This window comes from Stegodyphus dumicola, chromosome 4 (assembly GCF_044657685.1).
Source record: "Stegodyphus dumicola isolate Sdum_Otavi_A_Nest chromosome 4, ASM4465768v1".
Classification (NCBI taxonomy): Eukaryota; Metazoa; Arthropoda; class Arachnida; order Araneae; family Eresidae; genus Stegodyphus; species Stegodyphus dumicola.
Genome location: NC_140771.1, coordinates 44529817 through 44543945, shown reverse-complemented (window position 1 = coordinate 44543945; position 14129 = coordinate 44529817). Strand labels below are relative to the sequence as shown.

At 28.7% G+C, this 14129-nt stretch overlaps 1 protein-coding gene across 3 annotated transcripts in view; it reads right to left on the bottom strand.

Annotated features, from left to right (window-relative positions):
* Positions 1-4262: 4262 nt before the first annotated feature.
* LBR (lamin B receptor) overlaps positions 4263-14129 on the bottom strand; it is an 85227-nt gene continuing 75360 nt past the window's right edge. For all 3 annotated transcript variants that reach the window (XM_085814781.1, XM_085814782.1, XM_085814783.1), the window contains exon 12: positions 4263-13817. In XM_085814781.1, coding sequence (XP_085670907.1) covers positions 13657-13817 — 161 coding nt within the window. In that variant the 3' untranslated portion in view covers positions 4263-13656. The remainder of the gene's footprint in view (positions 13818-14129) is intronic.

The following is a 14129-nucleotide window of genomic DNA, read 5'->3' as shown; positions in this document are numbered from 1 at the left end:
CCCCCTCCTGTTTACCAAGAATGAAAAACATTTCATTTTAAAAATTCACAGTATCAGTTTGGCATCCCTTGGATGTTGAGCTCAGGGACATTTGCCCTCCTTTAACAATGCCAACTAGTTCGACTTTTACTTTGTCATGCAACAATCAATCAATCTGATTTTGGAACTCTTACATTCAGAATGTCAATATACAGCCATCCATTGTATGTACAATGCTGAACACATCATGAAGTTCATGTTATTCAGTATTTATAGGGTCATTTTTAGAGCTTCACCTAAGGTAATTTTTAAACAAAAATGCTATCATACAGCGTGTAGTTTCTGACTGCTACTATGTATATTGGAAGCTGCAGTGCATTAGCAGATGTTGTATCATAAAAGCATCTTGAAGATTAAAAATGCAAAGCTGAACTATTGTTTGATACTTATTTTGATTTAGCAAATTAAAATGGCTTCAAACTGGCTGTATGAAATAGCTTGGTGCTTCATCGTGCTAGAACGAAATAGTATACAAGATTTCTGAAATTTGCTGTTGTAAGATGAACTAATAATTTTTTTTGAAGTAATTCATAAACTAATTTTTATACCAATAACTTTTTCCAGTAATTGCCATGGTTAGACGACCTTACTTATCGGTGAATTGACATCATGATAAAATCCTAATTTATGATGCTCAAGGGACTAAAAAAAAATAGGATGAAATCACAATTCTTAATTCAGTTTTAAATCTGAGATATACTGAAATGTTTATGCACTGATTTTGCATTTCACTGCATTACTGAAGAGAAACAACATATCTAGTTTTGATATTTTCTATCGCATGTAAGAAATACATTTTCATTGCAAGAACAATTAACTTTTTTGCATGTGCATGAGGATATCCTTTTTCAGTAATTAATTCGGATATTTCATAAGAAGACATAATTAGATTTTCAGACAATGTCTCCTGAGAATAATTTGAAGACATAGTCTGTTTGCTAGCAATTAATTCTCCCTTTTTATTTGTAATGAAATCTAGCAGCTTGTTATTGTTGTAGTTCAAATGTTTTCATTCCAACTTCCACTTCTGCTGAAAGGCTCATGAACTCATTTCATAAGCCCATATAACAAATAACACACAACAGTTTCCCAACAGCAACTTTCATGAAACCAAATTTTATACATAAGTCAGAATACTGTAGAATACATTCTTTGTATGTGCAATGGACTTTCCATACGGCCATTTATAACAGTCATTCTTAAAACTTGTGCTGGGTTGAACAAGTAACTGTTTATTGTTAGTGTCATGAATAAAAAAATGTTCCTGTCTGGATGTTATTTTATTGCTTATTAATTATAAACATCAAAATTTTTTGTTTTATTAACCATTTATCTATCAATAGTTAGACCTGATATAATATTACTATAATAAATAGTTAAGTACAAAAAAAATTTTCCATACGACCTAATTAATAACTAACAAATCCTCACTGAAAGCGCGAATAAAGCTATGTCCCCATCAAAAGTTCACAGGAATACAGCAGTAGACCACAGCAATGTTTTCTTATTCGGTGATATTGCTCTCATACATAAACATTGGTTGGGTCTGCTGCCATACTGCAGTCACGCTTAATCATGTTCTGGCGATGCTGCAGATAACATTAAAATGAGAACTAAGAAACAAATTAATAAGCAAGAAGTTTCACTATCATATGTCATCTATGGAACTTTTAACATTATCTAATGACATTCATAATACAGTTTCACATTATTGTAATATGTAATGTTAATTTCATTAAGTTTATCTGTGACCTGGCATTTTGCTGGGTCATGACTAGACACTTGAGAAATACTGATGTAGACAACAGTATGCTAATGTAGAATGCAAAAGAGCATTAATGTATTTTATGAGGATATATGCATATCAAATTTGTAATTTCTCTCAACTATTTTAATCACTACACACCGAAATAGAACAGAAAATTCAGGAAAAACAACTACATTTTTTTAATAATGGTACACTAATTACTTAAAAAAAGGGGGATCTGAAATGTAATGATTCTTTTCCATAGAAATATAGAAAAAAAAAAAATAATAATAATGGCATAGTTGTTTAAATTATACGAAAATGTAAATGATTAACAGAAACAAATGTATTTTGTTATGTTTAAAAACTATATCTATGAAATATAGAAGTACATACGCGAATTTTTCTGATTCTCTTTTTGTTTTTAATCTTAAAAATAATGCACAAAAAAGCAACTAAAAACTCTTTTAACAGCAATCAAAAGTGAATACAAAGATATGATAAAAATAGCAAAATCTAATTTGAGAACTTCACATATTTTTAAAGCATTTATTTTGATTCCTTAAAAATGTAACATATATAACTTTCCATATCAAACTGTTTAAATAAATTAAAATTATTTATGATATATATAAAAAATACAACAGATAATAACTGAGATAGAAAAAGCAAATTCTGTTAGGATCTGTTTAGATTAATTAAAATTCAGAATAATACAAAATGTAAAGAAGGAAAGCTATAGTTTTAAAGAAAGAAATCACCATTATGAACTCTCTACATTTTTAAAAAGAACAGTAATATATTGATTATTCATCAATAGTCAATTAAAATTCAGAATAATACAAATATACTGTAGAGGGAAAAAGTCACATTTATTGTATTGCTACCGTGGACGGTATAATGTTAGTAGTACATGCTTGACTGCTAACCCAAAACCAAGAAAGTGGGTTCAATTTCCAGGTAAAGCTTTATAACGTATGAGTTACCTTCCCCTTCCTCTCTTGTGGGTGTAATATTAATTGCCTCCTAGGTAGCTTCTAACTGAGCCAGGAATGGTTAATAAATATTAACAGAGTTGAGAAGCTATTATATTATTGTGACCTTAATAAAATAGGAAAATTCTTTTTTTCTGCATACCTAATAAATCAAGTTTTCACTTCCTTTCAAGTATGAATCACACAATACCTGCAATTTTTGAATGCCATGCTAATTCAAAGGAAACAGCATAATTAATACGCAAATCCTAATGAATTTTTGTACGAAATACCAAATAAATGCACCATCCAAACTGTTAAGTAAGCAAATGGGGGAAAAAAAAAAAAAAAAAAAAAAGCTCCGCACTATTGTGCTTTAAAAGGGTGTTGGCAAACAAAGAATGAATGAAAAATATATAAAAAAATTTATTAGAATTTCCTATAGAGTTCACTTACATGGTCTTCACACACTAAAGGTTACTACTCAAAGTGTAATACAAATACCTGCATCTCATTCCTTATAAAATGCCTTTATTACAGATATTGCATGAGGAAAATCAAAATATTTGAATATGCTACTCAAGATATAAAGATGAAGCTACAAGATGTCTATAATGATGAAGGTACACAATTCACCAAGAAAGTAACTGCCTAGCAAAAAAATGGAGGCAGATATAATTTTCCAGTAGTAAACCAAAATCATATACAATGAAATAAAGCAAAAATTTTTATTATGTTGCTTTGAATGAATTACTGCATTTTTAACACCTGCTCAATTTATGAGACACCCTATATTTGAAACAAGAAGCAAAATTTCATGTTTGCAGTATTATCAACGGGAATTAATATAAATTAGGGTACTGAAAACCTATATGAAATTGGATGCTAAGATTAACCTGAACAGCCTATCAAAGTCAAACAACAATGTTTGATGTAGTGTCTTGCACAGTCACATCATAAATCCATTGAATTCTGATAAAAATAAAAATAGGCCTATCATTTATTTAAATATACTCAGTCATGACCCATTTCAGTATTAGCTACCAGTAAAATAGCAGATACTGTGGTCCTTATTCATTTGGACATGCCAGAAAGAGTTTGTTTTCTCTGGATGTTACCTGCCAGTAAACAAAAACATGCTGTTAGTTTCTTAAAGAAAACCTTCTTTGATACATGTGTTAGATTGAATGGTTTAATCCTTCAGATAACCCCGTGAAGACACAATATTATGTAATACACAAAGTTTAGAGATTTTAACGAGCTTAATTATGGCATTATAGCTCTGTTCCAATAATCATCAAAAATATGTTTACTGAAGGCATTTTATCTTGTCGTATGTCCTTGGCTTGTTTTTTGTGACATTTTAAGTGAAAGTTTTAAATATAATTTTTTATCATCATGTAAGTGCTTGGGCATCAATTAATAATATAAAATTTGAATTAATGCAAAGATATTCCTACAAATCTCCCATGTGATTTTAAATGAACAAATGGATCCATACATCAAATGCTATCTTTTAATGAGTCTTTGACAGCGACATCATAGTTCAAATAATAAATGCATGTTAAGCACCAAGCATATATTTTGTTATATTTGAAAATAAACAAAAGAATATAACTGTCCAGCTAATAAAGCAGTACTAAATTATTTTTCACAGGCATGAAGTGTTCTGCATTTTCATTTATAATTTTTATCATACTGTGGTATTAGAATATATATATATATATATAATGGACAATTACAAACAGATATAAAAACGTAATTTTTTTAATTATAGATTCCAAAATATTCCTAAAATACAAATTAGCAAACAATTCTTAAAGTGTTAAATTAATCTATAAAAATTCTGCCATTCTACAACTAATTATTCATTACATATGCAGGTACTAGAAATAATTAACAATGGCAAAATTTAAATATCTTCTTAATCTATATGTGCAAAAACACATTACATATTTCAATACCAAGATACAAACGCATGATTTATAAGTATACATAAAAAATCAAGGCACATGTCAAGTTTGATACACATCATGTTTAGAGTGCTTTTAACAACTTATGTACACAGCAGCCATGTGCTATAACAGCATCATTACAAGTAGAAAATGAAATTACATTACAGTACATTTTCAACAAACAGACTAGTTTCATTACATGTTAAATTTTCAATGAAAATTATTTAAATACATTTCTTAAATATTATTATATTAAAAACTCATTTAACACATAAAAACTGAAATTTACTGTCATCAAAATAACAAATGAATTTCATTTAATGCACGACAGAGCCACTATCACTACACTTTGAAAAACTGCATGCCACCTAGAACAACTCCATTTTGCTCTTATATAATAAATTCCTGAAAAGGTATTAATTACCATGACATGATTTGTTATTTATCCAAACAGGAAGTAAAAAAAGTGCTTGTGATCATTCAGTTACACTAAACTTTAAACTCAAAAAAGGGAACACTTGGGTTGAGAGTTCAGATCCTCATAGAGTATTTAAAATATAAAATTATACATTGTTTTTTCAATTCAAAATGCAGAAAAAGATTTAAGAATTTTTAAAGCTCCCTTTATTCTAGTTCTAGGCAGAATGCTTGCATGCATTGATTTAACCAATTAACTTTACATGAAAAATAAGATCCATGTTTAAAATATATCAATTTTGACCAACACAAACTAAACTGAAATTATAAAAACACATCATGAACAAATTTTTTCATTTAAATAACTTTTAATGAAAATATTAAATTATCAGATTATTTCATATTTTATTTTACACAGCTGGTACTAACAACACCTGCTATGTAGAAAGAAATTAAAGAGCAGGGCCTCCAGTTTTGTAAATTGGTCTCTGTTCAAAGAAATGATCTTGGAAAATTTATCAGTATTTTTAGAGTCAGATATATCACTCAGTACGAGCATATTTAGACTAAAATGTGAAGAATACAAGTAATTACCATACTAAATTAAGAGATGATAAATAAAACTGACTGTTGCTATAAAAACTTGAAAAAGTTTTATTATTCCTAAATGTTAGAAATGTATATATCTAAGCCTTTCTACCTTCCTTTCACATTTATCATTCATATGAGTTGTAAGTTATGAAGTCTTAGACTCACTGCCATTCCATATAATTTTCCTTTGAAAATAAAAAAATCTACAGTGTTAATAAACTGAGGGATATGTAAAAATATCTCTCAGTACTTAAAAATTTATATGCAGTTATCCTTCTCTAAGCACCCTTAGTTCTAGATGGCCATCTTTAAAGAAAATGACAATTATTGATTTCATTATAGACTGAACGTGATGAATAGAATTTATTTTAAAAAATCTTAACTAAAAGTGTGGTATACTGGTTCATTAAAAGCATTACATTAATAATATTTTGAATTAATTTTAAAGAAAAACTATTTCACATCAATTTTTGTAAATTATAGTCAGAGAATAATATTTTCAAACACAGAAAACTAACTTCATGCATAAAGCAGAAAAAGAACTAAGAATATGTATTATGAATTTTGTTCAGTAACTGCAAAAATATTTACTGCTATTTTAATCTAATGAGTCGCTTTGTGTAGCATAATGGTTAGCAGAGGAAGACAGATAGTCCAAATCCAAGGATGAGGGTTTAACCCCATGTAGTGCACTTGGAACAACATTCTTGGAGATAAGATGGCTAAATAGCTGATACAATTGCCATTCCTTATTCCTTTATGAATGCTTGAGAACCAAATGCTCAACCATTTGGGGGAAAAAAATATTGGGTTGACGAAAAATAATTTCAATTTGCATAAATAGATAGCATTATGTTCATTTTGCTTTTCTTCTGTCAATCTCATACACTTTTTGGTTGCTATAGAAACAAATTCTGTGTATTTTTATTTACAACTGTTAGTTAAGGGTTAATTTTAACATGGAGTGCAAAATTAAATATTTTCAACATATTTTTACTTTTATAAATCTTTAAATTTTTACTTTCATACTAAGGCTCATGAAGAGATATCTGAAGTTAATGGTGTTGATTGTTTTAACAGAACGTGAGTGTCAGAATTGGTTTAAAAAAATTTCATTCCGAACATTTTTCTCTTGGAAGTAACCAACGTTCTAAAGTTAAGGATGACAAAATTAACGACATAATTTAACTGAACTGCATATAACTGTGTGAGAAAAAACTGCAAAAATAGTTAAATATATCAAAACACAAAAACTGAAAATCACATAAGATGTCTTGGACTCATTAAGAAGCTCAATATTTGGGTTCTACATGAATTGAAAGAAATTCATTTAATACAATGAATCAACTTATATGATACACTTTTCAAATGTAATGCAATCCACCCTTTTTTAAATGAATTATCAATAGTGATGAAAAATGGATTGTCTATAAAAACATTAATAAAAAAATATCATAATGAATCAGCACACATCATACTGAAAGCTGAATTGCATCAGATAAATATCATGCTGTCAATCTGGCAGGTTTACAAAGATGTTGTACATTTCAAGCTACTTCTAAGCACCCAAATGATAAGTTTGGATGTTTACTGCCAACAACTTATGAAATTGAAGCACTCAATCAAAGAGAAAAAGGCCAGAATGAGTAAACCTCAAAGGAATCATATTTCATCATGAAAATGTGAGTCCTTACACACCTTTTAACAATATGTCCAAAATTACTGGAGCTTAGTCGGGAAGTGACCTTGCACTATCAGATTATCATGTATTTAAAAGTTTACAAAACTTCTAAAATGGTTAAAATTTCAGTAAAATGATAATCCACACTTAGTTAAATTTTTTCTTGATAAAGACAAGAAGTTCTATAAACACGGAATCATGAAAGGTATTTGACTGAATTAAGTTTCATTTTTTGTATAGAAAAAAATTAGTTTTATTTCACACTAAAAACTTAAAATTACTTTCTTGCTAACCCAATGTATTCATCTAACGAAGACAGTCTATTTGATTATGATTTTTTAATGCTCCTTTCTATTAAACAATTGGAAATTCATGATATACATCAACCATCTTATTATTACTAGATCATGATTTAAATCTTTTAACTTGTATACCTAATTCAGAGCTCCGTTTAAGGGAGCTGCTGGGATAACTTTCATCAGAATTTCTTTCATATCTTTCAAAGCAGATGCATTGGCTTGTATTTGATAAAAGTATTTTATTCTCAATACCTATAAGTCTCAGTAGCATGATTTCATTTTAGGTCTGGACTCAAAATTTTATTGTCTGAATCCTCTCGCACAGCTTGCAAGTAATGCTACTATTCTTAAAACTTTTCGGCGCTGTCCCAATAGTCACTGTATGATGCTAACATTAAAGTTATAACTCGATAATTCCCAAATCCGAAGACAGTATATATTAGTTGTACCTAGAAAATAACAAATCATTGTTATGATATTATGGGTACCATAGGTGCTACCTGAAAATGATTTGTTATGCGTTGTAAAATATGCATACAGCAGCTGAAAAATTCAGTGTAAACAGCATTGTTTAAACTGAATAGCAGCCTATATGCCAGGTCATGGTATGCTAAAAAAGGATAAATGTGATGATTCAGAAATTATTTAATTATTATTTTTGACTTAAAGGAAGATAATCCACTTATTACAGTACAATTTGACATTTAACATTTTATTTAATACATAAAATATTTTAATGAAGAGTGAAATTATATGTTTTGGTGGTCATGTTTATGAATATAGTGCCAATCAAGTTAGAGAGGGTTCACTGTATTTCCATTTCTTAAATAAAACTTCTAACTGGATCAATTTACAATGCATATAATTTACATTTGATATTAACTTTTGCACTATTAGAAAAATCTAACAGTCTCTCGCATTTAGTTAACAAGCGTGACTTTAAAAATGTTTTTAATGAAAATTTTAAGTTTTAAAAAACTTTTATGAAAGCACACTTACATAGAAATAACAGATTAAAATTTGTATTGAACTACAAGAATATGAAAAGTCTTTATAAATGATATTTTGATATAAGTTCAAACTGAATCAACAGCAAAATCAAAAGTTGAAATATTTATTCATTTGATAATCAATAGTATTGATGATTTATACAGCCAAAAACCATACAGCTATATTAATTAACAAATAACAAATTGTACTGTCATATGAATGGCATTCAACATTTTCATATTTACTTAGCTTGTACAAATATTTATATAACATTTTAGCTTGTACAAATATATTATATAACTTGTATACAAATAATATATAACTTCTGAATAAATGTTAATTTTGCATTTCATGTATTCTGCTTAGGCAATAATAATGCGCAAATGATTTTACTGAACTCAGAACATTCATAATTAATTATAGGGGTGTAATGGATATTCAGCAAGCATTCATTATCTGGCATATCTAGTATTAAGTTCTGAGTACTTGGTAGTTGCTGAATCTTGTGATAATATCAATTAAATATTTGAAAAAACCTCGCACTTTTATAATTTAAATTCTCCTTTGCATTTTTTACTTTTACCGCTTTAAAATATTATAGTGAAATAAATTTTTAATCAAAAACAACAAAATAATAATTTCTTTGCTCAAGCCAAATTTATTAGGTTTGCAAAGAAACAAAAAATATCAAGTTAAGCTTCAGTATTGAAGATTTTTTATTCTCCCTCAATTGATAAAATTATGGTACAAAAACTTTTATTGCTCAACATCTTACTATATATGCTGCTAGTCGACAGAACAAAATAATTCTTTAAAGCAGGGGTTCTCAAGCGGTGGTATGCAAAGAAGCAAAATATTTTTAACTATTAAATTCAAAAATTAAAACCCCAACATCTTGATTGAATTTTTTTTCCAACACTCATAAATTTATGTGATTTGAGCTTTGTTCAAGAGTGGTGGTGGTAGTAGTGCTGGTAAAATGTGTTCAATTTTTTGTTTCGATGGTATGCATTAGCCAAAAGGTTAAGAACCACTGCCTTAAAGCATTTTATAACAAACAGGATTAGAAGCTGCATTTATGTTCCATAAGGAGATAATTTTTATTAACTTGTTTAGAAAGGTATTTATTTAATTTCTTGAATAAAAATTAAATGACCATTCTTTGATAATTAGGAATTTTTGTAAAGCAATCCTAAAACCGTTTATGATCTTATTAACATGCTCAAAATTTTTTCCATTATTTTGAAATTTTGATTCTGTTAGTGATGATCTTGCATTATCTTTGAAAATGAGAGGAACAATTTTTAGCCACTTCATTGTAAACTTAATTTATATTTAAAGCAAATATTTTTTTTAATCAAAAAAACATTTATAAATGAAGTGTGTTCAATGAGAAATAATATTTGTTAATGCTCTTTTTCAATGTCCTTTATGCATCTAACAATAAAAATTAACAACACTCAAAAACTGATTTTGAGTATTGATTAAATTGCTTTTACAATGATTTCAGAAATTATTAGGTCCAAGCAAATGTAAACAGTTTTTAGTTAGTGACCATTGATATTTTGGTCAACTTGGAACAGAATATTTGTAAATTGCTCAGGAAATTTAACATAATATTAAGCAATTTTTTATGCTATTAAAGTACAAATACTTAAAATAAAAAAACAACATAATATTCTTCAAAATTCAATTATGTTATCATAGCTGCCAACCTTGAAACAAGAAAAACTGGGAGTCAGTGGAAGATTTTCGCTTTTTGCAGCAATACCATTTCAAAATAACTTTAATTATCTTTATAACACATCATTCGGATTGCTGAACTAATTACAAACTGATTCTGATGTACAATATATTAATTTTAAATTTTATGTTCTTTGGCCAATTTCATTTTCTAATTTTCTTACACTTTTACACTGGGAAATTCCTGAGTAGAGTAGAAAATTTTTTATTTATCAAAGTTCTTTTAAATATGATGGAAATAAAATATTTAATGAATATATTATTGTGAGGATAAATTTCATAATGTACCATTTATTGATGGGGGGGGGGAAACCACTAAATGGTTAAACACTGGTTGAATCTCCACAAGAAATTTAGCAAATGTTTACATCAGATTAAGACTTAACGAGGAAAATTATGAAAATCTCTAAGGTTGAGGGAACAGGATTTGTACAATTTAAGTTTCATTTATTGCTGAGAAACGTTTTCCTTAATAAAAAGTAAAAATTAAATACAGGGAGCATGAGAAATGTGATGAAAAACCGGGACAGTTGGCAGCTATACATAAACGTCGTGTAAATAAGAGTCACATGCCAGAATTCAGGAAAATTGCAGAGCTGCAACTAAATTTTAAAAAAGCCACAAGCCCACATTTACATCATTTTAAAAGTGGTGAAACAAGTTTCAAATTGAAAGAACATTATGATTCTAAGCAGTCATTTAATGACAGTTTTCTTTCCGCCCATGATCATACATTGAGGACAACTTGATATTATAATATTGAAGTTTTGCAATGTGTTTGATTTCTCCAATTACAGCTTGATGCGTACTTGTTTTCAGTTTTTAAAGATGCCGATTCTTCCACAATACCTTTTTGTAAATGTTGACCTACCACAGTTTGTAATTCTCATGAAACTTTGGATTCTTCTTAAATTGGTACCACAGTGATTCAAATCGTTTTTCTGCTACCTCAAAATGATCATGTAATTGCTCTGCATGCTTGTTCCATGGCAAGCATGCTATACATCTGTTCTCAAATTTTACAAATTCTTGAAATTTCTTACAGGTAATACAGTCACAAGTCTTTAATCCGAACTCGTCGGGACTTTGGCGATTCTGGATTATAGGTCATCAGTTTAAATCTCGTAAGATGGCATGAAAAAATTATAAAATAAAAAATATGAAACCATAATTTATGAAATAAAGAGCAATTATGATCTAAAGGGTATCAAAATTTACAAAAACAAAAACAAAAAAGGCTTACTATTTATTTGTTTACTTTATTAAACATTTCTTTCAACACGCGCATGTGTAAAGCATACATTACACATAGTCGAAATTAGAAAATTGCAACCAGAAAACCATTTGATGTGTATTCGTGATATTTATAATGACGAGGAATTTGATATAAATCATATCAAAGACGGAGTACACCGAGATGAAAGTACATTTAGTAAGGTATTATACGCGGAATAAAATAAAAACATCTGCCCTGAAGATAAGGATAGTGCTGACAGATCAACTTCCAGTTCATTGTGCGCCGCGACGTTCCCCTCCCCCGCAGAGCAGCGTGAAATTGATAAGCAGATTTCGGAATGCTGAGAGAAACAAAGGATATGCCTTTATCCATTTTTTGCAGCAATTCCACTTTTTGTTTGATGAACATCGAAACATGCTTTCACTTTGTAGATCCTTTGGCAGATCCAGAATTCCTTTTGACATAATCGAAAGTTCAAGCTTACTTTTATAAAATTGCTCTAACAGTCTGCAAAAAATGCGTAAACATATTATGCGCATGTGTAAATGCATATGCACATGCACAGAAAGTTTGTAGCTTTGAGGTCCGGATTATAGATCATTCTGGATTATGGACGTCTGGATTAAAGACTTTTGACTATATCATCTTTTAAGTTATGACTATCATCATATTTATAAGAAATTGCAAAGCTTCCATTTGCCATAAATTTCTCATCTCATTTGGACGTTGAATCATCTTCTAAATTATTTTTAATGTGTCTGAAATTCTGTGCGACATCAAATGTTCCTGATGCATTGTATGTGTTTTTGCTCTGATCACAGACCTCCCCAATTTAGTTTCAACTACTACTAATGATTTCAAAACTTCTAACATCTGTAATGTGTTGTAAAAATGCAGCTTATTAATTTTAAAACTGTTTTGAATAGAATTTCTCTAAAATATACTTTATATCTTCATATCGAATGAATATATTACTTGAACAAGGTATTTTTTATTCTGCACTTTTTTGTTAAAGATATTCAAACTTTTACACAGTAATTATGGATATTAGCTATCTGTAAAATCTTGTCAGATTACAAAAAGTGAAGAAGTAGAAGTTATCGCAAGGCCCGCCACGCCCCTTTTTTTTATAAGCAGCTTTATAAAATGCAACTTATGAACATTTTATGAAGTAACACAACTGCATTTTTATTACATGTAAATGTTTAATCACAATTTCTTTTTAAATGTATCCAGAACTTTTAAAACCATTCATGACAATACTCTGAAAAGTCCTTCAAAATTAAATAAACTTGACTGGATGACAGGAGGGAAGAAAAAAAAAAAGGAGCACTTCAGGTTCATAATGCAAATGAATTCTTAGGTTTTTATAGCCTTTTAATTATCTCATGTTAAGTACATCACACCAAAATTTAAAATAACTGATATGAGATTTAAAATACTATTCACTAAAAGATTTTGCTTTTTGTCTTTCCATAATTGCTATAAGTAATAGTTATCTAAAATAAAATACAAAGCTAGCTTAAAACTATGAAATGCTTATGATTAATCCTGCCAATACAGCATGCATAAGGTATACACAATGATTTTTATAGTAAAGAAATAAATTTACAAAGAGAAAAAAATGAATATCTGTTGAGAACAGTCCTCCACACTTCAAATTATGATAAAAGGGAACAAATGCATATTGACTATGCAATGGTTAAAAAATAGATGTAACCATGAATGAAACGTTCAATGATGGTTCATCACTTTTTTTTTTTAAATCACACACACAAACATACATATATTATCTATATTACAGGTAAAATTTTAAAATCACACACATGTGAGCAAAAGTCAAATATACTACAGATAAAAACTTATAACAAAAAAAGATCCTTTTAAAGGATATTTTTGTTTTCCCAGAAAAATTATTTTCATATGATGTAATATGATTATGTGACATGCATGTGAAATAGATACAAAACATGAAAAAGATGATTAAAAGATGTATGGGATGAGGCGACTGCGAACTTTATCAGTATAATTGCTCCATGCCGGTCCATATTTTTCTTTACAGTCAGCTTCAACTCTGTAACAGCGAAATATGAGTGCAATGAACAGCATAATCAAAGGTCCGTATGGTAAAAAGTGTGAAAACCCTGTAAGATAAATTTAATACCTAGATTAAGTTACAGAATTCAACATATGTTTCATATCCAATTATAAATATTCTAAAATAGACGAAATTGTAAAATACAGCAAGATTCTCATAATATGCCCACCTTTGAAAAAACAGTAATGTTGACTACTAGTCAATTCTTTAGGTTCTGTTTACATTTCCCCCCTTTCTAATTATTATACTTAAATTTGTATTGTGTGCATATTAGAAAGCACTACAACATATTGAAAGATAGGAATGATTTATCAAACAAATATTACAATTTTTTAACATAAGTGTATACAACGTTGAA